General features: G+C 40.5%; 1 protein-coding gene across 1 annotated transcript in view; it reads right to left on the bottom strand.

Annotated features, from left to right (window-relative positions):
- FRAS1 (Fraser extracellular matrix complex subunit 1) overlaps nucleotides 1-27,518 on the bottom strand; it is a 263,048-nt gene that overhangs the window by 84,090 nt on the left and 151,440 nt on the right. The window contains exons 30-39 of the mRNA XM_040967150.1: nucleotides 27,033-27,211; nucleotides 22,810-22,926; nucleotides 15,057-15,171; nucleotides 13,543-13,680; nucleotides 11,530-11,562; nucleotides 8,984-9,115; nucleotides 7,787-7,912; nucleotides 4,945-5,192; nucleotides 430-578; nucleotides 105-267 (exon numbers count right to left, since the gene is read on the bottom strand). Of these exons, the coding sequence (XP_040823084.1) occupies nucleotides 105-267; nucleotides 430-578; nucleotides 4,945-5,192; nucleotides 7,787-7,912; nucleotides 8,984-9,115; nucleotides 11,530-11,562; nucleotides 13,543-13,680; nucleotides 15,057-15,171; nucleotides 22,810-22,926; nucleotides 27,033-27,211 (1,400 nt within the window). The remainder of the gene's footprint in view (nucleotides 1-104; nucleotides 268-429; nucleotides 579-4,944; nucleotides 5,193-7,786; nucleotides 7,913-8,983; nucleotides 9,116-11,529; nucleotides 11,563-13,542; nucleotides 13,681-15,056; nucleotides 15,172-22,809; nucleotides 22,927-27,032; nucleotides 27,212-27,518) is intronic.

The raw sequence follows: 27,518 nt of genomic DNA, 5'->3' as shown, positions 1-27,518 counted from the left end.
GAAGGACTTGGTAGCCAAGACAGGCAGAAAGCCCTTCATTGACGTAACCGCAGAGCCCAGCTTTCCATAGCACTTCATGTCTGTGGATCTGTGGATTGTTTTACCGTGATCAGGTCAGCAAAAGCAATGACTGGAGGCGGAGTCTCAGCAGGAGTGATCATGATGGTAAACATCTGATTGTCCAGGCGGTTGTGGTCCGAATCCAACACAGAGAAATGGAAGCGGTCAGTAACCAGATGATCATTCATCTCAAATACAGCAGAGTACCTTTGAAGGTCAAAAGAAGAAGCAAAGGAATCATGACCACAGCTTTGTGTAACAATGAGGCCAGAAACAATACAGGGTCTCAAGCAGATGCAACCACTTGTTTAAAATGAAGTTAATACAATTTTGTAAAATTCTGTCAGACAACATCAAGTGGTTATGTACCTGATGTTCTTGTGGTTGATGTCTTCCATTGTGAAGTTCGAGACCCCTGAGAGCTCTTCCACCTCAGAGCCTGAGGTTTTTAAGAGTGTGCCATACATGGGCAGAGAATGTAACTGAATCCAGATCTTTGAATCAGGGGAAGAATCATCCTAGTAAGGCAAATAAGAGTGAAGATCAGAAAGCACATTTTTAGGAATAAATACTTCTAGGACCACAATTCACAGGTGTTTCCTTCTCCATGAAAAGAAAGTCCCTTTCTCTTTTGCCATAAAGCAATACCATTTTAGGTCACACGAAATGCCAGTATTTTCCATTTAAAATACCTGTTTGATAATATTTTCTTCCAATACTAGCTAAAGATAGCAGTGGGGATATGCCCTTCAGATATGGGGCATAAGGCAAAGAGATGACCAATTGTGCAATACATGCTTCTGTGGTTTTGTGTTTTTACCAAATATTTAAGTGAAAAACACCATAAACTGAAAGTTATCCACATACAGGACAGTATTCTAGAGTTTGAATCTGTTCTGTTTTTCAGAAACAAACAAGGATCCGTGGGAACACATAATATGCTACACAATGGCAAACAATTTGTGAAACAGAAATCATTTCACTAGTCAATGACTCGCTTCAAATAATGCTCAACATGATCAAATGTGGAATTTACAAAAGAATTTATGAAGTCTTGGGGATTTTGTTCTATCAGGACTGAATCTATACAGGAGTTTCCTCTTATGGCTTTTGCTGAGAAATAAAACATGCTTTCTTTGTGGCCACTGAACATATTAATGGACAATTGCCTTGAAAAATATTTTTGGAAATATCTAGAAGGTTGATACGGTCTGGGAAAGTTCCCCTGAGTTGTTCATCTTGCAGAGCACCTGATTGTGACAATCTGGTACTCTACATTTTACCACTACAACAAAGAACATAGATATTGCATGGCTACAATATGATACAATATAGACTTTCATGGCTATAGCACACAAGTCAGATGAGGTAAAAGTCCGGAATGCCTGGAAGTGGGCTAGCAAGAGTGGGTTTTCCATCTGATCCCATGATGCTCAGGGGTCTTTTTATGCTTGTAGAGTCCCCATGCAAGATCACAGAATTTCCTCACTTCATTTGACGCTAGCAAGACATGGAGCTGGGAGTTATTGAAGCTGCAAAACTTCAGAACATTCCCCCTAAACGCATATTCCTTTAAAGTTTTTTCTATTTCTCCACATGAGTCACCAAATATAGCATGCAGGCTTCCAACAGAGTATTTCCCAGTATAGCTGTGAGTTCCCTCTGAGGCAGCCATCTGAGTTTGATGGTATTGTCTTCCGGGAGCAGATGCATCACAGGGACAGAGCTTTTGGCTCCAGTTGAACAAAAACAGGGGTTTAATTCCATGATATCAAACTTGTTAAATAAGTGCTGATCTCATGTCAAGCAATTCTATTTTCTTTTAGATCTCAAATGACTGCAGGGTTTAAAAAGGTGGACTAGACATCTGTTCATACAAAAAGGCCCTGTCATAATTTAAAAAAAATTGCTATTTTAGGATCTTCAAGATACTGAGGACATAGAAAATACCTAAGAAGTGGCACCTTACTAACTTTCTTACCCATTTGGTATTAGTTCATGCTTTTATTTTCCTTGAACCATGCATACATCTGTGCCATGAATTCACCCTTCAACACAGGGCAGGAATTTTGATGATAATAAATGCTTTATTAATGTGCTCTTCCTTCATGCTGTCCCTAGTAGGGCCATTGCCATAAATCTTGCTTGTTACATCATTGAATCTCTTAATGTAATCTAATACTACAGAGCATATTTTTACTTTTTTAAAGTAAACTTACAAAAGTAAAATTAGACTTCAGGGATCTATTTTTCTTTTTATTCAACAGCCAGTTGTGAAGATCTATTTCTATTACTATTTGTGCCTGTAATTTAACCGCAAGGAGACTCCAATATTCTGGAGTAATTATTGCAGCACAGGTTCTCTCTTATTCTGTTGACAGCCACCTGGCTTGTTCAATATTTTCATTATTATAAATACTATTGTGGTAAACATTTTTATACCTGTTCTTATAGTATATGTACAAGTTTCTCATAGAAGTCTAGCAATAGAATGGTTGGGGCACATATCTATTCACCCTGAGAACAATGCCGATTTCTTTCCCAACATGCTTGACCAAGTTGAGACTCTCCTGTGGATTCATTTCCTCTCCTACAGCAGTTATAAAACGGTAAAAGCCCTTACCTTCCTTACATTCATTCCTAGTTACGTGATATATAATACTGTGGTAAGTGGTATCATATTTTGAATTATTTTCTTTTTGGTTGGCTCATGGAAACACTGTGAACTTTAAAAAATGAATTATATTACTCCTTCCTCCAATATTAAAGTGCAAACACCTGAAACCTAGAGAGTTGAAATGACTTGGTAGTGTGGTGGTAAGTGGTGAGGCTGGGTGAAAGCACATCCATCCTAACCTCCAGCACTCTCGCTCCATACTCCTCCCCTCCCGCCCGTTACCCTCACCCCCAGATGTTCACCTGCAGTGCAAACTGTGTGTCTATAATACTGTTAAGAAACAAAGTATGCAGAATCTCATTCTTGCCTTTTGTCTCTTCCCCTTAAAGATACTAATTCAGACCAGGCACATGCTGGTTTCTGCACCCTATCCTATGTGAGATTCAGAATGCAAATCAATTTCCAAATGTCCCTAAATGTTCGCTGAAAACTTATAAACTACATATCTCTGAAAAAAAGATTCCTGTGAAAATAAGTGTGAAATTCTACAACTCTCAGAGAAAGTACACAAAATAGCTAAGTCTTTAAAATATCTGCTATGCTGTTAGTGGGCTAAATAGTTCTTTTGGAGTTTTTCTGCTCTGGTGGATAGATTCACATTCAATCAATTTCTGAAATACATGTTCAGTCGCCAATGGGCTTACATTTTGATATGCAGCTTATAATATGCAGTTAATGGTTAGGAACTGCTCCTGGAGTTCTATTTTGGTCTGTCAAACATTTTTCAAGCCTTGGTTATCTATTGATTAAGTCTGAATTCATACATTTTTATGAATTTGTGAGTTTCATAAGATTGAAAAGAATAGAAGCTATGGTAAAATCATATGTCAATTAAAAAAAAATTAAAGCTGTTCTGAAGCTCTAGTAGACTCAGGAGAAAATCAAGGTGGAACAGTTTCCCATAATTTGAGAAAAGACAATTCAAGGAGAAAAGCTGTGCAAGAATAGTTGTTGCTCACAGGCAATGTTTTATATTATATACCTGCGCTCAGGACTAGATTTTATAGTAATACACTTCAGGCTAGTTAAAGTTTACTTAAAACTATATAGTGGCTGGATCTGACAGCGTGGCCTAGCAGCTAAAGTCCTCACCTTGAATGTGCCAGGATCCTATATGGGTGCTGGTTCTAATCCCGGCAGCTCCGCTTCCCATCCAGCTCCCTGCTTGTTGTCTGGGAAAGCAGTGGGGGACGGTCTAAAGCCTTGGGACTCTGCACCCATGTGGGAGACCTGGAAGAAGTTCCTGGCTCCTGGCTTCAGATCAGCACAGCACTGGCCGTTGCGCTCACTTGGGTAGTGAATCATTGGACGGAAGATCTTCCTCTCTGTCTTTCCTCCTCTCTGTATATCTGACTTTGCAATAAAAATAAACAAATCTTCAAAAAATAAAACTATATAGTGTTTTTTGTTTAAAGTCATGGTGATTGGTTGAAATTTTAATGTTACTAAGAAAAAACCAAACTAAGTATGATCATTTATCCTTTCAAGGTATTATCTTAAAAAAGGGCATTCATTATTTCACTTACATAACACATATCTGTTTACAACATAGATAATAGCAAAATAATTATTCTCATTATCCTTAACTTCAGAAGTAGAATCAAAGAAAGATGAATTTAACCACCCCAGATCACTTATCAAGGCAGAGCCCAATGGGAGGACAGATCCCAGAGTCTGACAGTCTCCTCCGAGTTCCCTGGGAAGTCCCTGGCCATACTGCTTCCCTTGGGGCATGAATGACAGGAGGCGCCAACAATCAAGGGAGAGCAAAGCTGAAGGGGGAGCTAGTGCTCTGTCTGGAGTGAACCTGAGACAAGAGCTGATGAAAAGCCAGGCTTCTCTTAAGCGGTTACAAGACGCATTGATCCATTGCTCATTGACCAGCATATTTTCCCAGAGTGCTCTTTTTCCAAAAGATCTGTTGGAAATATTACGAATGGCACATAGAGAATGGATATGGGACTTGATTCTGGTTCACAAATACCCACCCCTACAAACACTAATCGTGTTCCAGCACATTGCATTCATTCACTTCTGGGCTCCTGAGATACTGGGAAAAGCTAGCATAACCAACACGACTGCCCATAAAAGCAAAAGGGTAGGGAAGATGGGGAAACATGGCCATCTGTCTGCCACCACGAGTTTTCCCTACCTAGCCTGACTACAAGGCGCAGTAAAGGACAGGACAAGCAGGTGTCTGAGCTTACCACATAAGCAAGGTGTGCCCTGGTGATCACAGCTGTTCTTTTGTTAACAACCGTGATGCTAAGAGAGGAAGCAGCAGCCAGCCGAGGCCCTTGGGCCTTGGGTTGTGACACCTCCACTCTCACTTCCAATGCCATGCCTGTGAGGCCATCTGTGACTGAGATCTCCATTCTGTCTCCCTGGGCAGAGGAACCATCGTGCACATACCACAGAGCATTTTTCTCCACGTCCTCTTGTGTGAAAGTGTCACCTTTCAAGAACAAAACAAATCACAAAACCGATTACTTCTGGGAATAATACTTTTTGCTTATATAGCATCTTTGTTTACAGGATTTTAAGGTATATATAGAATCATACACAATGAAATAAGAAGCTCATTAGTCTAATGATCTACCAGTATAGGTTTCTCTTGATGTCACTCTAGAGTTTGCCTCATCTTCAGCACTTCACAAGGCAAGAAGCTCACTGTTTAACAAGTCAGTTCACTCCTCCCAAGCAAGTCCTGAAGATTTATTTATTTATATTGGAAAGGCAGGTCAGATTTATGGAGAGAAGAAGAGACTTCTTCCATCCACTGATTCACTCCCCAAATGGCTGCAATGGGCAGAGCTAAGCCAATCAGGAGCCAGGAGCTTCTGCCAAGTCTCCCAGGCAGGTGCAGGGCTCTAAGACTTTAGGCCATTCTTCACTGCTTTCCCAGGCCACACACAAGAGGCTGGATAGGAAGTGGAGCGGCCAGGACACAAACCAGAGACCATAAGGGATCTTGGTACTTGCAAGTCAGAAGATTAGTCAATTGAGACATTGTACTGCTGGGTCCCCAAGATAGTTCTAATCTTGTTTAAAGTTCTTATCCATATTGAGCTAAAATACATCTCTATAACAACCCTTTCTTTACTTTCATCTCTGGAAAAAATTAAACAGCTTCTATTCTTTATGGTAGCTCTTGTATAGCCTTTTTGGGATCTAACCTTTTTTGTTTATTAATTTGAAAGGAAAAGTAACAGAGAAAAACAGAAAGAGATCTTCCATTTGCTGATTTACTCCCCCAAATGATTGTAACAACTGGGGTTTGGGCAGACTGATATTAGAAACCCCAAACTCCATCCGGGTCTCTCATGTAAGTGGCAGGATGATCCTCTGCTGCCTTCCTGAGTGCATTTAGCAGGGAGCTGGATCAGAAGCAGAGCTGCTGGGACTCGAACTGGCCCTCCACGTTGGGATATGACATCCAAAGTGTTGGCTTATCCTGTCATGCCACAACTCTGGCCCCCTAGAATTGAATCTTGATACTGATTAAAAAAAAAACTTATATCTGATGACCTTGTCAGAAAGAGGAATTCAAAGCTTTTTCCAAAATTAAAATTTGAAAAAATACTTGAAATTCAAAAGCCAGACTTCATAGTTTAGATGGCAATTCATAATCAATTAGAAAGGTATTGTGTAAAAGAAGTTTCAGGTTTAACATAAGTTTGGAAAAAATGAGATTAAGGTAAATTTAAATTGAAAGTTTTAAACTGTAGGACTTATTAAAGTTTTAGAATCCTTAACATACAAATATGAAACCTTAAATTTGTTGAGTCATGGAACTCTTCTTATGAGAAAAGCCTCTTGGTACCATGGACTCTAAAGATGGTACAAAACATAGTTGAGAAATGGGTCTTCCTGGATGTTGTATTCAGCTCCATTTTCCAATAAACTGTAGACTCTAGTCATCAGGGTTATGTGATGAGCTGAAAGAATGAACTTGTTCTCCACAATCATCCTCAATTTTCTCTCTGAACGCTGTGCCACTGTGTTCTACTTTTGGTAGTACTATGAAGCCTGAAAAAGATAATCATCTTTATATCTTATATATTAATTATACAAATATAGACTAACTGTAATGCTAAAGAAATTTTGCAGGAGTGTTCTGCACCTAATGTGGTTCCCTTGGGTTACCATAAATCTATTCTAATGGCACTTCTTTGGCTCAGTACATTTTGTACAGTCTGACTTTGTGACTCCTAAATGCCCATGAGTTGTAAAAAATTCAATCTCCTTCAAGGGCAAAAATTTGCCCCAACAGGGATGCTCTGAAAGAACGCATTACTCAGTCTCTGACAGGAATCTTAGAAAGGCTCTGGGAAAGACAGACTCTCAGATGAAGACACAGCATTCTGGGGGGACTGCAGTACATGCTCTATTAACAAGTTAGCTTGAGTTGTGTTCTTCGTGCTTTCCTGAGCTTCTGGAACAATCCACATGCTTTTTTTTTTTTTTTGGTAACTAATCAGAAACAGCACAATAACTATCATTTTGGAAAACCTGTCACATTGTCACATCACCACACTGTGACACTGCTTAGATAATACTTCAGAAATGTACTCGGTTTTTTGTTACCAAAGACACATGTAAGTACTGCTATCAGAGTCACTATGCTAAAAATTCTTGTAACACTCATCTTTCAAATTTAGACTGACAAATTCATCTCCAAGAACAAATGAACAGAAAGAGGCAGCTGACACCTAATATTGTATTTTCAATGCATTTACTCCAAGTTGTGGAAGGAAGGCAACCAATTCCACTTACAACTTGAGGCAAGAGTTTCACAATTGTTAAGGTGTGGATGTCGGTAGGAAGGTGTGGATGTGGGTAGGAAGGTGTGGATGTGGGTAGGAAGGTGTGGATGTAGGTAGGAAGGGCTTGGAAGATAAGAACAGGCAGTGAAGAAGATCTTAAATAAGCATCTAGGCCAGTGAAATCAACACAAAATGAAGTATCTGCTCATGGCTTAGTCACCAAAACACTTCACTTCTTGTCTGAGAAACACAGAAGCAAGCCTGGGCCCAAGGGTGCAGTTACCTGTGGCCAGGGGCCCCTGGAACTCGGTGGTATGCTTCAGGAGTACACCATGCTCAGGAGGCCTCCGAAGCTCAAAGAAGAGTTCTTCAGGTGCCGTGTCAGCTGCCCCCATGACTAGCCGAAGCCCTGCAGCATCGAGAGGAAAGCAGAGAGAGAGTGATGGACTCCCTGGCAACTAGAGACTGTGTCCACTCACATCACAGGCCATGCTGGAAGCCATTCTTGAGGAACCTGTGAGCTATTACAAGCAAGGGGCTGTTCATTCCAATCAAGCACTAACAATGCAAACCGGCAGGGCCCAATCAGCCCTCAAAACGCTCATGGAAAATGGATTAAAAGGAAAGTACATTTCTGGTGCAAAAGCAAACAAACCTTGGAAATGAATGTTAATGAAAAAGACGAATGTGTGTCAAAAATAAATTTCTAAATTTACCTCTCCATGAACCTTTTGAAATATTCTCATTAGTCAAAACTCAAATTTCAAGTAGGTCTTTCTCAAAGTTCACTTACATGTGTTTCTGAATGCTAAGCCTCCCTTTCCCCATATGTGTGGGGGCATGAGTAAAAGATATCCATAGGTATATTAATGCTTAGGGGTTGTGGTTGATTTTCTTCCCCCAAAACTCTCCCCATAATTTGCATTAAACCATCCTTTTTATTTCTTTGCTGAATTTACAGAGGAACCAAATTTAAGGATGGTTGCTGTAGCCATCACGAAAGTGAGAAGTAGTAAGTATACTAATAAGCAAATAAAGTCATGCACAAAACAGCTGGGCCAACTCTAACACGTCATAGTTTTGGAAGATTGCTGTCATCTGTCACTTCCCCTATTACTTTTTAACTTTCTGAATAGAAAACAAGAGCAATCACTCAAAGCCCCATCCCCACAGTCTCCTTTCAGCTCTCTGCTACTTTATATTTTAGTAACGCCAACAAATCAATTCCTGCGGGCTGGAAAATAAATTCATTGTTGCGTTCCTTTGTTGAGTGCTGGCTTCTGGAAGGTTCATTCCCCTTTCTCTACTGCTGTTATGAGCATGGGCATGGCACAAAGAGGACACGGGTGGGAATGCGTGTGGCTTTGGGAAGAGACTGTCACTGCAGCTTGCCAATGTTTTAGAGACTTGAAGAGGGATTACTTCCCAAATACGGTCCCATTCCCAAAACTCTGTGTGTCTCAGGCCCCAAGGTTCTTACCTAGCAAAGTACTGCCTCCTGGGCTGACCTGAAGCAGGGGAGCTGTGACCTGGAAGACTGGTGGCCGCCAATCGGTGCGAAGTAGGTGAATGGTGAAGACCGTCTCTGGACTTGTGTGTTCCCCATCAGACACTGGAAAGCAAAAGCACATATGTATGCACTCACAGATATAGATGATGCATATCTACTCATCTTCATGCTGTTTCAACAAATATATAGTTGGAAACTTTTTTGGATGATCTTGACATTTTGAAGAGATGCTTATAAATGGCTTGTACTCCTACTTTCTCATGCCATGACACACCTGACTTCCTCTAAAAGCCAGATTTGGATAGATAACTGCACCACCTGCTCATCATCCTTTTTGCCCTTGGTGGCTACTGAAAATGCTACATTATTTAGGTTAAATATCTGAGGCGCACCTATGGGCTGGTTCTGTGAAATTGGGTGCCTTCTTGCCTTTATTTTGGACTTAATAACAAGTCAATAGACATCTCATCTCTTCTTAAGGCAATCAAGCTTTGCTCAGAGACTCCTGGGAATGGTTCCAATCAGGGTTTATATTTGTCTTTTACTGGTGACAGATCTAAAAGGGATGGTTTGGTTTTATAACCTACACTCTATGACCTAGAGAAGTTCAGAGACAGCACTACCAGGGTGGAGGGACACCACCCCTGTGGGCAGGAAGGATTCACAGGAGTAACCTGCTCAATCAAGCATGCTGCATCTTTATGTTCAGTTTCCTCTCTGGCTCATCAAAGAGGGATGAATTATTCTTAACTTTTGGGGGCTGTGGACAATTTTTTTCTTTGTATTTCAGTGGATTTAGGATTTCAAGGGTTTCTTAAACAATGTTAAATAAAAATAGATGCCAAATGCAACTTTATTTTACACAGGCTTTATTTTTAAATCAATGGTAGCTGGGCCCTCAACATCCCTACTTTACTGACAAGAACAGAAAAGACCCTGACACTTAATTTTTAAAAATTTGATGCTATCACAACAGCAGCTCAGGGTAACCAAGGCATTTCCTTGCCTCTATAAGTAAGTGGAAGCAAGCTCCTTTCTGGTACATTATAAAACAAGAAAATAGAGCACTTGACTGAAGTGGTACACAAACAAACATTTACAGTACAAACATTAGCAGTGAGAAGTCCAGCACTCTCTCTTAGCAACATCCTGATTCCTCTGAGAAGCAAACCACCTCCTTGGGTTCAAGGGCCTCTGTGGGCACCATGGCCTCGTGCATGTTCCTTGCACAGAGCCACTGTGCACAACAGCTGTGCTTGTGCCCATGCCAGCCAAGTCAGGCACAGTGGCGTTCCTGCTCATCTGAGCTGATTATCCAAAAGGAGCTGTTCAGATGAAGATCAGAAGTGGAGCAGCTGGGACACGAATCAACACCCATATGGGTTGCTAGCACAGCTGTTAGAGGATCAGCTTACTATGCCTTCTCATCAGACTGATAATTTATTTTTATGGGTGCTTTCAGTATCCCCAGTTTCAATAGTATCTGTCCTTGCAATATTGCCATAAGGATTAAGTTAGCATATTTTTTTTTTGTAAAATGTAAGGAGCCCATTATCTATTGTTGTTGACTGTGTCAATCATATAGAGGACTATTTATTATAAATACAACAAAACACGGCTCAGGTTAGCAATGGAACCACTCTGAAACTTATTATTCATTCAGGTGTGCTTTTTAATCCTCAAAGTAGAAAAAAAGGTCTGGGAGTTTGAGGAAAGTAATTTTGTGTCCCACCAATACTTTTTTCCCATATGATATATATAGGACACTTGGGGGACTGATTATATTGGAACAATCAATGCTATCTAAACATCTCTTTGAGGATGAAGCTTTTACGGTCCACCATCCTCATTTTAACTCAAATAAGAAAGCTTGTTTCTGCATCAGCCACACATAGACACCACACATACCTCTGCTTTGGCTGACAGACAGTGAGTTTCTACTGCATGTGAACTCCAGCTAGGATGTTGGGGGTGACACAGGAAGCTTCCCAACTCCTGTGCCAGCATACACTTTTCTCTCCAGTAGTAAGGTGTTCAATAAATGAGACTATAGACGACCACCACTCACTGGCTGAATATAACTCTGGGACATCATGTATCGGTCACTGTTTGGACTATGTGACAAATATATTATCATCCTCTTTTATGAGGGAGGCACTTAAGCATGGTAAGTTAAGAAGCCTTCCAAAAATGCAATGAACTTGAAGCAATTTAGAGTCTACTATCTTGACCACTATTACATTTTTTTTCAATAAATATTAGGAAAGGTTACAATGAAATCTATTAATTAAACATCACCATTAATTAATATTACTCTGACATCCTTGGTAGGCTCTTTATGAACATAAAACTACACTATTATTGTCTAACCATGTGAATGAGTTAGAAGAAGAGTGAAATAAGTTTTCAGTAGCTCTTAGAAACTCACTAAAAGTAATGATAAATGGAGTGAAAGAAAGAACTAGTAAGGAAAGGAAAATTCCATTTTCTAATAAGATTACTATTAAAGTCTTTACCTGTGAAATGAAATTTTACTGACTCTGGGAGATCTGAAAGAGCAAGAGAGAAAATCAGCATATTAAATATTTCAGAGTCATAGATAGGAAAGATACAAAATATGGGGCAGTGGTAAGAAAAATCAAGGGCATTTTACTCTAAATTATTCTGGCTTAAGGAAAGATAATCAAATCATTTGCAAATGTTATGTTGAATTTAATGGCACTGGCATTAATTTTAAGCGGCAAAAAGAACCACATAGTGGAATGATTCTATATCACAGCAGTTGGAATGATTTATAACACATTGACTTTGATCCCATTTTATCAGTACATAAAACTCAACAAATCGGTGAATGTAGGTGATGCTGTACATCACTGACTGGGCTCTCAGGTGGCTCAATCCCATTGTAGACTTGAGTGATGCCCGAGACATTGATTTACACACTGTTACTGTGTGAGAGATTTATGTTGTGACATTTATCTCATAGCATGAACACGATAGGATTCTCTCCTTCTCCACAGAGGCTCAGGGAACTAGGATGAGTACAATTTGCAAGCAAATGATTTCGGCAATGGCTGACATGTTTTCTTTCTCTGTAATCCCAGGATAGCCCCAGTTCCTTGTAAAGTAGGTCTTGTGAAGTAGAGGTTAGGGAACCATGAACACTTTCATGGGCTATTAGTAACCCAGTTGCTACACATTAGGGGTACTCCTTAGAGAAAGGGCCTATTCCTGCCCTTAGAAATTTTCAGTTTAATTAGGAAGTTAACCATTTATTGGACAATTGGCCTTGTATTAAAAAAAGGCAAATATGACTTCTCACATTTACTAAAATCAGAAAAGAAATTTTAAATTATTTAACTTGTGTCCAAATTACCACAAGAAATTTCCATATTTGCATATGAAAAAAAAAACAAGCAAAGATGCTTCAAAAATTCCCTGGAAAGTGGAATTAAGTAAGTTTATTTTGAGGCAAAAATAACTAAAATCTCACATGTGAAAAAATTCATTGAAAGTGAATTTTACAATAAAATTGCATGGTTTTCAAGTTTTTCCAATAAATTTAACTCTTGTGCTTATGTTCTTTCTGGTTGGTCTTTTCTTGCTCTACAAAGTGGACTTCTGTCATAACCTGGTTATAATCCCAGAAGGTCATCTGCATTCTCCATCTCTCCATGATACCTTCCCTGCCATACTCCAGGGCCTTCCTCATCAGACTCCCCTACCCATGCATCGAGGCCATTAACATTATGGCAGTCAGAATTCCGTATGAAAAGCTACCTTCCATAGCTCCCTCCACTGGGCTCTGCTTGTTCTTGGGATGAAAATACAAATCTTTAAAGGCTTTCTCTGGCCTCTGCTTCACCCACAAAACTGCATGCTCAGATGTTTTTAAACTCTCAGCAGACCACGACTCTTCTTTCCCATGGCCTCTGCACAGGGGAACCCATGCAGTTCCTTCAGGAATGCTCCTTTGATCATCCTGAGATGTATACTTGACCTCGTTAGCTTCCATTCTCTACTTCACTGTCAGTACTTTTCTGGGGCAGGCTCCACTCAGTCTTGCTTGGTTTAAGGCCATCACTGAACATTCATTCTCATTTCCAGAGCTCTTAACTCAAGTCTGTAACTAACCTCTTTATTCCTGGGATTGTTAATCATATAATGTCCTTCTGCATAGCTCTCTGAACTTGCCAAGAGCAGACCCCAAGCCTCCTTTTGCTTGCCACTTTATCACTAAGACCTCACTCAATAACTGGCACAAAGACAGCATAAACCCAAGACAGATTGAAAGTGTGCCTCTATCCATGCATGGATAAATAAAAACAAGAACAATACAGGATTGAGCCCATGCTGCAATACTTGACATCATGTTACATATAAGTCAACAGGGTCTCAAGTTATTTAGAAGAGCTACAGAGCAGTGTGACCAAATTGTCCAGAACATCAGGGGAAAAGTTACAGGACACTTGTCATGAAGAACCTCAGAGAACAGTATGGGTGTCTCAAGATAGAGGTGAGAGTGTTACCAGCAAAGGAGAAGGCCATGATTTCCTGTAGGTGTGGGGCTGCAGCGGGAGGACGGTACATGATTTTGCCTTGGTTAATATCTTCTTGCATAAAATATCGGATGGGAACCTGGGGCTGGTCCTTGTGCTCGATGATTCCTGTGGAAGAAGAGACTGGCATAGCATCACCAGAGCTCTAACAACTTCTGTCTCCTGCAGGGGATGTATGCTATTCTTGGTCCTCTAGGAGCAACTGTTCTCAACCTGTTCTTGGTAGACTATTCTCCAGCTAGTTAAGAAAAGAGAAAAACCTGAAAGTCATAGAGAGTCCAACTAGGATTCCCTGAACACAACACAGAAAGATGCTCACACTGGCCCCTAATGTAGCTTAGAACACATTTTTTCAAGGTAATTATGAGATTCTCTCAAGTGAGTTTCAATTGATGGTTAACGTCCCTGAGAACCTGGCATAGACATGCCTTCCGGTGAAGCAATTTTTTTTCCACCTGTCCTCTTCCCTTCAGAAATTCCCTAGTCTCTGGGGTCATGTTTGATAATAGCAACATGGATTCTGATTATGCTATCCTCATCATGATCACTGTGTTTGTGATAAAGGCTGCAGGGACTGTAGCATCATCCATCATTTTTAAATTCTGCAGGTGCACAACTGATGCTATGGTGACTTTTCTCATCTTATTCACTCTCTGAACAGAAGGGCACGAGTGACACTTGGTGTTGAGCTAACTCTACATCATAACACCATAAAGCAGAAGAGATCAGGGTGATGACCTTAGAGAACTGTGTCATTAGCTTGACAAGCTGGGGAGAAACCGTGATTTCCCATGCCTGGTGGACTGAAAAAGGACAACTTTTAGATGCCTAGTTTCCTTGGACTTTGTTGAGTGGAATAGCAGAATTTATATCTTAGACTTTGGTTTTTCCTTGGGAATTTGATCCTGGGCAAGCTTTATACAACTGGGGCAGTGGCTGGTCTGGTGAGGCAGAACATCATGGAAGTAGATCTTCACATGAAGGCCAGCATCACCTCTGCTGGATATAGGTTTATTAGTTAAGGCTGGCATGAAGAGATGGAGTAGCTGGGGCCTGATGCTGGGACCCACCTTTCCTTGGCCTGGAACTTTGTATTGTCCTGCTCTCTTTGGGAGAAAGAGGAGTGACTTATTAAATCAGGAGTTGAACACATGATTATCATGGCCTTTTCCTTCCTCATAATAACCTCAACAGGGCAGGCTGTGTGCCCTTTGATCATGCCAGGGAGTAGCCAGAGCACAATCCAAATACGCCATGCCATCCAGGGGAGTTGTCAATGTCAAAGCTAACATACCCATCCCTGCTCTGTCTGGCCACAGAGCCTCATTCTCTTTTAATCGGCTATAAGCTAGAGGGTAATTACAAGGGAATAAGATTCTTTGTTCCTCCTTAAAATCTCAGCAAGTAACTCTGTGTATACAAGCAAACTCTAGGATTTTTCACACTGATTAAGAACTGGAGAGACAATATGTGGCTTGTCTTACCTTGATTTGGCTGTAGAGGCATGGTAATGTTGTATATAATCTTCCCACTTGGTTTGTTGGAATTAACAAAAGGGAGGGAATGAGGCTGAATGACTGTCAGGCCATCTTCCCGAGCCTACACAAATTTTAAGATGAAAGAAAACAGAGTCTTAAAAACAAAATGAAGATGCCAACACAAGTCATATTAAGAGAATAAAGCCAAATTCTCTCTAGGCTTAGAACTAGTTACAATTAGCAAACATTTCTCAAGAGTTCAAAAAAGGGACCCTGGGTATTTCCTTGCAGATCTGTCCCAGCCTCAGAAATCTGTCGGGGGCATGGAGCCCTTTTCAGGTGTCCTTGTAATCCTACTTTACTCTCCTCTGCACCATGCCTTTGATTTCTGTTGGCAAGTGCCATGAGGTTGCCAACAAGATTCCCTTTATCCTAGGAGGAACTTGCTGCAAAACATGTTTGAAAATGAGGCATCAATACCCACAACAGCTGACTCACATCTCTATAACTCAAAGAGCTAAGGTAGAATTCAGCAAGGGGTCATGAAGACCTAGCTAAGAGAGTTCATTCTGCTCCTGCAGAGGTATAACCCTGGCTTCATGCCTTCCTACAGCATCTATAACGCTCTTTGGTTTCCAAGAGTTACAAATGAACCCGCTTCAAACACCAAGGGAAGCTTATATTTGTATTCAAAGGTTTAAGAATATTTGCTTATTAAAGCACATATAAATAGCCACTATGTCTCTTTATCCTCATGCTACCGTTGCAAAAAAGTAGATATTGCTTTTTTGCCCTCTAGCTTTTCATGACCCAATTAATGAGTCAAGCAACATTAATCAGAGAGCCAACAAGCTGGCCACTTTGACCATCCATTCACCTGTTCATACCCATAAGTCACTGACAAGCCACATGAAGAAACAAAAGATTCAGACTCCTATGTGTAGGTAATGTTGACAGCAGGCTGGGGACAGCAGCAAAAGCAATGTAGGAAACAGATGATGGGAAACTATCCTGAGCATGGGCTTCTTGCCCACATTTTGCATAATGTCATGAAATGGGCACTTCTAACTGACCCCTGAAGGTGGGTTAGAGTAGTCATGTAGACCTGTTTTTTGAACCATTGTTTCTTCCAGGAGGAATTTCTCTACTTAGAAAAGGATTAAGCAGCATGCAGTCATGCTTGTGGGAGAAGGTGTGGTGTTCTTCTCTTCAACCACAAAAAGATTGAAGGTTGCAGTTGCTGTTAATTGTCCCCAAGGCATACTTGTCCCAGGGAGAGGCAGCATTTGCAGGTTAGGACAATCCTTCTCTGGAAACAAGTCATATTTCAGGCCTACACTCAGGTCTGGAATGTAATGAGCAAGGAAAATGAGAATTATGAAGAGCAGCTGGTCTCTCGCCCTCAATAAAATGAGGCAACAAATTTAAATGTATGCACTCAGGCATTTACAACCCATCCATGTGTGCACACACATGTGATCCTGGATATATGGGCAAAGCAGTACAGGGCCAGCACAGTGTTTGGTTCTGCTGGCGACCTTCTAATCTCAAAACCATCAAAATCACTAAAAACTCTCCAAGCACCATGAGACAATTATGATGTCCTTGAAACAATAACGTTGTCAGAAGACAGAATTACAATGGACACAGGAATATGGAAATGCATATATGTCCCATTAAAATAAAAGAATTTGCAATTTATTGAAGCTATCTCTCTAACTAATAGAAACAGACACCAGTTAGAGAAAAGAATTTGATTCTCCAATGAAAACAGTATCAAGCATTAAATCAGGTATAAGTAATTTTCACACTGGCTATTTGGGATGTCCAAGAGTTAAACAAAGAAATGAGATTAAGGGCCCAGCAAAACAGAGTAGTGGTTAAAATCCTCGCCTTGAATGTGCCGGGATCCCATGAGTACCAGTTCTAACTCCAGTGGCCTCGCTTCCCATCCAGCTCCCTGTCTGTAGCCTGGGGAAACAGTCAAGAATGATCTGAAGCTTTGGATCTGCACCCGCATGGGAGACCTGGAAGAAGCTCCTTGCTGCTGGCTTCGGATTGGCTCAGCTCCAGCCATTGTGACTACTTGGGGAGTGAACCATTGGATGGAAGATCTTTTTCTCTGTCTCTCCTCCTCTCTGTATATCTGCCTTTCCAATAAAATAATAAATCTTAAAAAAAAGAAGTGAGATCAATCTTATATGTTAACCCAAAGAAGTCACAGAATAAAGGTTTTCATATTGCGTGTGTTATCTCTGACCTCATCCAGAATGTAGCATTGTCTCCCCACCTCCATCACTGCCATCCTACTGGGAGCGCAATATCTCCTGTGAATGATCCAAGGATCATCCACTTGCTCTCCCATCTCCCCTACCTTCTACTCAGTTCAGCAGCCAGCACAATTCCTTCAGGTAGGCTATGAGACCTCTGCTTAACCTCCTGTAACGACTTCTTTTTCTCCAGGTAAAAGCTAATTCTCCCAAAGTGGTATAGGATTCCACAGGATTGCCTGACAGTCATCACATCTATGAATTTATGTCACTTCTCACTGTCACTCATTCTACTTCAGCACATTCTTAGTAAGCACCACCCATACGGAACTCATCATGCCTCTCCAAGTTTCTGTATCCATGGGGACTTCATAAAATTCATAGAAAAGGGCAATTACACTCTATGTGTATTTTTTTTAAGGATCCAACTGCAAACCACTCTATCCTTTTGCAGTCTCTGGATAGAACTTGCACCGGATCCACAGCTGGGATGGTTAGAGTTCTAGCTTCAGATTCACGACATTTCTCTTAGCCCAGTTCACATGAGGTCATCTCTAAGATTAAGGTATTCAACAAGCAATGGCAAGATAGAGCCACCAGAAATGTACACCTGATTTTCATGACAAATACAGCACTGCTGTGTAAGTGAATCCACATTCCATGTGATGTATGAATATCTATAGCCTCACTGACTGCAATGGAGCCTGTCTGCTGCTGGCAGAGTTGCCTCAAAACAAAGGAAAGCTTGGTTAGCATTCCAGCTCAGAAGAAGATGAAATCGTTTCGAAACCTACACACGGATGATGCCAAATAAAAACACTGGGGACCCATTAAAACACAGCATTGTTGAGGTAAAGCACACTTGAAATCTTCCTCCAAAGGGATAAGTTTATTTTGATACAAAAACATTGTGTAATGCAGGTGTGCTTTTTTTGCATTTCCTATAAATTTTTTAGAAATCCCCTTTATGCATGAAACAAACTTAGCTTATAATTTCATTTTCCATCAAATTTTTGAAGTAGCCTTGTATTCCTGATCCCATTAAGTGACACTTCTGTATACTCAGAAATTGGGGCCAGGGGGCAGATACTGGGCCAAGCAATCAAGACATCAGTTGGAATCTATATCTCATGTAAGAGCTCCTTGATTTAATACCTGGCTGGTTCCCATTTACAACTTCTTGCTCCTGAAGATCCTGGGAGGCAATAGGTGATGGCTCAAGTAATTGAGTTTCTGCTATCCACCTAGGAGACCTAGATTAGTACCTGGCTTGTGGATTTGGCCTTATCCAGTACTGTTCATTGCAGGCATTTAAGCAATGAAACAGTGAGTTAGAGCTCTGCCTTTTGATTTAAAATTATTTAAAAAAGGAAACTTGGGTGGGAGTGTAGGCATTTTGCACAGGGTTTAAGTTGTCACCAGGGATACACCACCCCACGTTCGAGTATCTAGTTTGAATTCAGGCTAATTATTCTAATTCAGCTTTCTGATAATATAAAACCTGGAAGGTAGCAGATGTTGGCAAAAGCACTTGGCTCCCTGCCACCCTCTTGGGAGACTTGGATGAAATTCTGGGCCACTGACTTAGTTCTGGTCCACCCTAGCTGTTGTGATCATTTGAGGAAGGAAATAGTGGATGGAAGACTTCTGCCAGTTTCTCTGTCTACCTTTCAAATAATAAATAAAATGAATGAATAAATAAATAAAAAAGCTGGGTATCTCAGTCTCCTTTATTTGATTGGTCATTGTCTCCAGATGTATCCGTCTGCTCTCCTTTCTCTCACCATCTTCATCATTTTTAAGAGGCCGGTACTAGCACTAATTATATTGCCGTGTGACAGATCTCTAGAAAAATTTTCATCTTGTAAAAAAAATATTCTAGATCTTTTAAACAACTAATCTTTTCTGCCTCTTCCATTCCCAACTCTACCTCTGGAAAACTCCAATCTATTTTTTCTTCTAAAAATTCAACTACTTTACATGCTTTAGGTAAGTGGGCAATCTTGGTACTTTCATGACTGGCTTATTTCACTTAGCATGCTCCCAGAACTCATGCTGGTAGTAACTTACGATAGATCCTCCTTTCTCTTTTAGGACTCAATAATATCTCACCCCACCCCCGTGGGTGTGTGTATGTTCATTTATCCATTTATTGGTCAATGGACATTTACACTGCTTCTGTTCTCTGGCTATTGTGAATAACGCTACAATGAATAAGACTGAATCCTTCAGATCTAAGTTGGGATGGTGTTTGGTAGCAGTGGTTAAGATGCCCCTTGGACAATAAGACGCTGAACTTTATGCTAGGCATGTGTTTGCAAGCAATGAATCTCAACTGAACTTGAACTATGGTTATGCAACAAGGTGGAGGAATCCACCATGGGGGGAGGGGTATGGGAGGGGTGGGGGGAATCCCCAGCGCCTATAAAACTGTACTACATAATACAATGTAAGCAACAATAAAAAAAAAAAAGATGCCCCTTGGGAGTTATCTCTTACAATCACATCTTGGTTCAAGTTTCAACCGTCCTCCAATTCCAGCTTCCTGCTAATATGCATCCCGGAAAGTGGAAGATGATGGCTCAAGTAGTTGTGCCCATGCCACCTATGTTGGAAACCTGCGTTGAATTCCCAGCCCCTGGCTTTAGCCTTGCCCAACTTGGGCAGCACAGATTTGACAAATGAAATAACAAATGGAAGACTGTCTCTCCCTATCTCTCACTCTTTCAAACACAAAATAAACAACATTTAAACAGTTTTAAAAAAAAATCCCTCCCTACATTTTTGTTATTGCATGCAGTTTATGTCACTAACTTTCCTAGATTACCACAACAGCTTCTTTATCTCCTGTAGCCAAAGAGATCTTCCTAAATTGTTTGTGAAAAATCTGATCTCAACACTTCTCTGCCATGAATAGTTCAAATCCCCACTAAGCTACTGGCCTCTTGACAAAACGTTTTATTTTATTGGAAATTCAGACATACAGGGAGGAAGGGAGGCAGAGAGGAAGATGTTCTGTCTGCAGATTCTGCGCCCACCCCCCCAAGCAGCCACAATGGATGGAGCTGTGTCCATCTGAAGCCAGGAGCCTCCTCCAGGTCTCCCATGTGAGTCCAGGGTTCCAAGCCTTTGGGCCATCCTCAACTGCTTTCCCAGGCCACAAGCAGGGAGCTGAATGGGAAGCAGGGCCACTAGGATGCCCATATGGGATCCCAGCATGTACAAGAAAAGGACTAAGCCATTAGGCTACCACGCTGGGCCAAGGGCAAAATATTTTATCTTAGAAACCTTTCAGGACTTCACTTGGGAGTTTATGTTCCAGCCAACTGAACCTCCTGTAATTCTTTGAACACATCCTATTCTTCCAGGTGTCCCTCCATCTCTTTTTCACCTGCTGCTCTTCCTGCCAGGGATGAATTTCCCACTAGTTTTTAGTATGTAACAATGGCTTTCAAGTGTGGTGATCTAAGTAGAAGCAGATGACATCATCCAGGACCTTGTCAGAAAAGCACATTCTTGGCCCTAAGACATCAGGGCTATTGAATTAGCAAATGGTGAGCTGGATTCAGGGAAGCTGTTTTAACAAACTCCATAGATAATGCTCATGCAGGTTTAAGTGGAAGAACTCAAAGTTAATGTCAAGTTAATGTATACTCAACAAGCCCAGACATGGAGGAAGCCTGTACGGGTCTGTAGCACACCCTACCAGATGAGGTGCCCTCCCACATGCTCCCATAGCATTGCCATGGGATTGTCACACACTTACCATACCATTGTGTTATCATCGTTTATTGGCCTGTCTCCTATTCTACACTCAAAGTTCCTTCAGAATACAGGAAGTGTTTTGTTTTATGATCAACGAATCTCCAATGTCCTGTCCAGCACTCAGCACACATTAGGTGGTCAAGTGTTTGTGACTTAACGACTGAGTAAGTGGATGAATGATAGAAAACTACCTTTAAATACATAAATCAATCCACACACATACACAAGTATGTACACATATCTCCAAATGTATTCATAACATATTTACTAGATGTGTTAAAACTTGCGTGCTGACATGAATCCAAATCACTAAATGGAAAAATGTGTTTTTGTCATAGATTATAAGAAGATCCTATAGCACCAGCCCTAACTAGTGCCAAAAGAAACACAACCTGCAAATGGCTTAAGTAATGTGTTGGCAAATCAATCACATTTTACAGTACACTAGCCTTTGCGATACCCTGAGTTTGAACTAGCTAAACTTAACTTGCAAGCATGTAAGCTGTAAAGGTGAAGCAACTTGAAACGCCAGTCTGCAGAAGTCCATGAAGCAGAGAGGGGGTGGCACTATCTTCATGGCTCCAGGCCCATTTCTCCCCGCTCTCAACTTAAAATAACACTGCATTAGCATTTGGCAAGAAATGTGCATGCACATTTTTCTTTACAGTTTAGAGAAAATTCTGATCCAAGTTCCTCCAGTCAGAATGATGAATTATAGACTTTATAGTGCTGTTGAATTATGATTTCTTTAAATTACGGTTTATGGTGGAAATGCCGATACCAGCTATTCATTAAAAACTTTCTACTTTCCCCTTTATGTCTCTGTCATGCCCCAGACCCATAATTTCTAAAACTATCATTATTCTCTTTGTTGTGGCTCAAGGCTGATGCACCACTTCGGAGTATAATTATGCGGGCACTAACTAAAATGCAGATCCGCAATAATTAATTTACAAGGTCTTGCCTGCTTGTGGCTATGTCTAGAAGAGGGGTTCTGGCATCCTACCATCCCAGACATAGGACTATGGTGGAGTTGCTAATTGTCTGAGCTGAGCTTTTTGAGCTAATTTAGTAGTCATCTTTCTTCAGATCTTTCCCTGTGCCATACTCCTGCACATACTGCATACAATGCCTGTGATGTAGCACCAGGACCCTCACACTGCTCTCATGCCCCCTCTGCCGCTCCTATTGGCAGGATCATGTTCTCTCTCTCTTCCCAATCTTTTGTATACTCTTTTTGCCTACAGCAATGCCTTTTGCCATCATTTATCCCTTCCTCCTAACTTGATCCCACTTTTTATTTTCTCTCTAAATATAGCATCAGCTTCTCTAGGAAGCTTTTAAAGTGGAAAAGAAACTCCTACTAGGGCTTCTAAAAACATGGAACCACAGTTTCTCAGTTAGCTGATGCTGCTACCAGCTAAACAGCTAAACCTAAATGGTGTGGGTTACAGGGGCCTCAAGTAGCCTTACAGTACTGAAGCAAGTGCATTGTAGCTGCTTGGGATGCTGTAGACAGAGCACTGTTAACAACTGGAAAGTTAACATGGGGTTCACATACTCTTTGCCCACCAGCAACTTCATGTTTTTTCCAACTCAACAAGAAATCTGTTAACAGGATTGATGTTCTTGGCCCTGACACTATGCTCTAGGTAAAGCATTTACTGCAGATCAAATGAGGACATCCCATCCATGCGCAGAGTGCAGCCTCCCTCCCAACTCACTGTCATATGGAGAGACGTTCCCAGAGAGAGGTGAGACACTTCTGGTGTCTGTGGTAAGATGGCGATGTTGAACGTGCGGCTCTCCAAATGGGCCTGTGCATCTGCAGCACTGGAAACCTGGAGAGACAAGCCACGCTGCTGAGTCCTTCACGTTCTCTCAGGCAGCGCCTGTGTGTGCATGTTCAGATCTGCACCGCCCCACAGGATCTGCCTTTGCGTGCTACATGCTCCTGCACTGCAACTTCATACTCCTCTTCATATTTTATTATTAATCCTACTGATTATAAAGAACATGCATAATCATTTAAGACAACTCCGGATAAAGTATAAATAAAAAACACAAATTCACCTAGAATCTCATTACATACAGTGATTATTAATATATTGATGCAATTCAGTTAAGTCTTTTCAAAGTTTATATCCAATTTATACTACATTTTTTTACTCAACAATTCAATTTTTGCCATATCATTAAACATTCTTGAACACATTTTTGATGGCTTCATAATAATGTCTGATCATAAACACATAACAAATGATTTCTTATTCCATTTCTTTCATCTTTACCAAGCACAGATGTCAACACCTGGGTGATAAATGTAAATCTGCTTTGTCACTGCAGGACAAGGCTGCTAGCATTACAGTTAGGGTACTGTCCACAACATCAGCTTTTTTTTCTGCTTCAACAATGCTGGGAAACAATATTCCTCCTCAGTTTTGGAGCAGCTCTATTAAGCTCTTCTCCCCATTCTTCTCTTCGTCTAAGTCTAATTGCAAGAATTGTTAAGTCCTGTAGCCATATGTAGCTGCATTAACTCCATATGACAAGAAGTGGGGTTTCTGTAACTCTTTGAAGCTCTTCTGTGGTGTCTTCTAAAGTTACAGAGACACTGTCACCTTCATCTGTATCTGGACCACATCAGATATCTGGGATCACATTTCAGAATGTCTTCACATTTGCAAGGATATGTCTTCCAGTGTTGCTATAAATAACCATAGCTATAAATCACTCTTCATCTTGTAGGGACATAGCCTTCTAGTAGCTATTTTGCAAAGACTTGCTTAACTTAATACTTACAGATGATATATTATTATTCTCTTTCTTAAGGAAACCGGAAGTCTAAAATAGAAAGATCCTACAAAACTCCATGCAAAAATTCAGTTAATAGACAAGTTTATTTTGCTGCACAAAGTTTCTGAAAGCATGCCTTTAAAGTGTCTTCAAAAACTGCATGAAAAAAATATGCCATGAAAAACTATGCATGGTTTTCAAAAGTTGTGCCAAAATAAGCTTATTGTCAACTCCATCATTCTACCAACTCTTCAAGGGACCGTCTAGTTAAATAATGTGTCACAGTCGCAAAGTGAATATATGGGACTAAGTTAACAATCAGGTTTGCCAGGTTCACGACCTTTATGCTGACCAAGATGACTCACTTAGGTAGCCTTAGGGAATCAGAAGAGGGATAAATGGTGTAGGATAAAAAAGGAACAGAGCACAAGGCAGGCAGGGGTTTTGCAGGACATGTGCATCAGCAGTTGGCTGTCCTCTAAGGAGTGAGATGCCTTGCACCTTTCCAAACCCTTTCCTCTGAGGCTGTGTGAATGTGATGTGAATATACTCAAACCAGGGTTCCTTCCCACATCCACAGTGACTGTCAATGAGCATGCTTTCCTTTCTCCTTTCCATCTCTATTTTTAAATGGCACTCACGTTATATAAATCCCAACTCTTACATGCAAAGTAACAGATGGAAAGCACTGATGGCTCATGACAGCACATCAACATTAAAATGGAATTAAACCCATGCAACTCATTATACTGTATTTCCTGCCTTAAAGAAAAAGGAAGAGAAAAAAAGAACAAATCATGAGTAGAACCCATTTTTTTTTTTTAGTTTAAAATTCTTATGGAACTCACAATAAGAATAAGGAAAGTTGTTAACCCTTGCATTTCAAATCAAAATATGGGGGCAGCCTATAAAACAATGAGGCTTTAAGAATAAACACACCAAAACGTTGATGTCCAGAGAATCTTATTCGCAGAGAACTGTTTCACACTTGTAATGAAGATGCTGTCAGTGTTTGCAATCATGTTCTGAAATGCCTTCAGAGGGAATTTGCAAATCACACAAGAACGCTGAGCTCACCACCACATAATTACTCCCAGTTTTTACCAAAAAAATAATGACCTCTTTTTCTCCTAGTTGGCCTGATTCTGAAGGACTTCTGGCTATGTGGCTGGCTTTTCAAAGCCATTCCCCAAAGATGATTGATTGCTCCTGCCAAGGATATTCTAAAGAACAGCTCACACACCTTGAGAGCCATTTCAAATAAGAGTTCCAGACACATTTTCAGTGAAAGGTGTGAAGGCAATTCAAAGGGAACCACTTTGCAAAGAAGAGCCTTAAACTCTACTAAATTTGTTTTCAAAAATAACATCAACTTTTGCTATTTTAAAATTAATTCATCTTCTCTTTCTTTTGCTCCCTTAGTAGCCAATTTCTAAGGCCATTAAGTATCATTTTGAGCAGGTGCTTGGGAATCTCTTGCAGAGAGGAGCTTCTATTGGTAGCATTCTTTATCCCAGCAAAGGTGGAGGCATAGCCAAGGATGTGGGCGGCTGAGCTGACTTCTTTTGATTGATGTCTCTGCCTCCCTTCTCACACAGTCCTTGATGCCGGCTGCTGTTCCCCAGATGTGACAAATGCCAAGTTAACTCACGCAAAGGGCACACAGCATTTGTCCACTTATGGGGCATTCAATGTGCTCAGTGTCATTTGATTTTAATGGTTTCCTGATTTACTTTGACGCACTTCCTGAAAATCACGTTTTACATAATGCAATCTAAGTAAGAAAGATACAGGCGCAGGGCATGGAAGCAGAACAGGTGGCAATTGTCGCAAGGTGTGCTATCAGGGTTAGTTTCTCCCCTATTGGATTCCTTTATATGAGAAAAGTCTTTCATTTCAGGAGACAACTGATGAAAGAGCTTGCCTTCTGCCACACTTCACCAAGTCGCTTCTCTATAACCCAGCTTACTCACCCTTTGTCATTCCTAACTCCTCATTGTTTTTGCATTTTTGTTTAATTTTTTACTTCCAAATTGTGCTTGTCAGAGATTTGTTTCACTTTATTGGTCTTTTGAAAAAATTCATGGTTTGAAATCATCTGTCAGTTCTAATATCCATTCCTCTGTTGATATCTAGTAATTCCTTCCTTTTGTTGTCTGTAGGTTTCCCTTGTGGTTTTCAAGTTTCTGGAGTTAAAAATTTAGTCCATTTATTTTTTGTGCTTGGTTGATTGATACGAAAATCTGCCATCAGTTTTCTTCTCAGTATAATTTTATGCACGGCTTTTAAGTTTTGCTATGCTATTTTCTTCTCATCAATATATCTTAAGTTTATTATCTTGATTTCCTTTAAGACATAGCAATTATATGAGACCACTGAAAGTAACCTAAGTACCATACATTTTTGTTTACTGGTTATTAATTTCTAATGTTTATATTTCCTATTTTAATTTTTCTAAAGTTTATTAATTTCTATGCTAGTAGTGGCCACAGAAAGGAATCGATATCTTTCTTATTTTTAATGATTCTCCTTATGTTTGGATATTTGATCAATTTGTGTAAATGGTGACCATGTAGTTCTTACTATGTGATAGGCAGTATTCTGAATGTTTTATTTACATGAATTCATTAAACACACAATAATTGCTTTTTAGACACAAAGAAATTAAAGCATAAAGGTTTTATCCAAGTAACTTGTCCAAAGTTTCATACCTTAAAAATAACAGAAACAACACCTAAACCCACTGAGTTTGGCTGTAGGTCCATTATCATAAGATGGTTAATAGGTAAAAAAATATATATATATATACCCAAAAGATTTCTCTCTCCATGTAAGAGCTTTATATTTTTAAGACACTTTCGAAGACTTTGACCATTTTTGCTGGAGGCCTTTCTGCTAAGAACTCTTAACATATGTGGGATATACATATAATCAACTTAATAATTGGCCTGCTATGGCCTTAGTGAATTTTATATGTCACCTGTGGTCACCTTGGCAAGGACAGCCCTGACAAGTTCATAACCTCTCAAAACTTTTAATTACTCGTGACCCCTTCCCACCAAAGATGATTTTTTTCCAGTATCCATGTTCAGCAACAAACAAGGGTGATGTTTGCCAGAGAACCTCTACAGTGTTGGGCAGCCCGGCATACCTGGAAGCCGAAGGAGTCACTCTGCGCAGAGGCTCCTGAGTGCCTGTACCACACGATGCCTTCGTTGATGTCCTGCTGGGTGAAGGTGCTGGTGGGGGTTGCTGTCCTCCCATCGGGCAGGTGCTGCCCTGCATTGGCAGGGCTGTCCGCAGGCATGTTCACCAGTAAGACCACCTCGCCTAGCCAAGCACAGAACCATGTTAGCAAGGGTCCCAGTTCTTCGCTCCCATCTTAGCTCCTCTCCTCCAGCACACACTCTTGGTTTTAAACTGAAACTGATGATGTATTTCTTTACTTTTATCTAAGGTATACAAAAAATTAGGTGTCAATACAGAATTCAATAAGATCACCAAATCCGCCTTAAAACACAAGGCTAGAGTCTTTCACCTAACTGAGCTAAAAGTTACTCAAGGGCAATTCATGTGTGAAGTTGCTGATTTGTGTTTATTAACATTACATTGAAAATCCTAAGAGTAGCAATCATTG

Source organism: Ochotona curzoniae, unplaced genomic scaffold, assembly GCF_017591425.1.
Source record: "Ochotona curzoniae isolate NIBS_2020 unplaced genomic scaffold, NIBS_Ocur_1.0 scaffold_4506, whole genome shotgun sequence".
Lineage (NCBI taxonomy): Eukaryota > Metazoa > Chordata > Mammalia > Lagomorpha > Ochotonidae > Ochotona > Ochotona curzoniae.
This window is presented reverse-complemented; position numbering and strand designations above follow the sequence as displayed.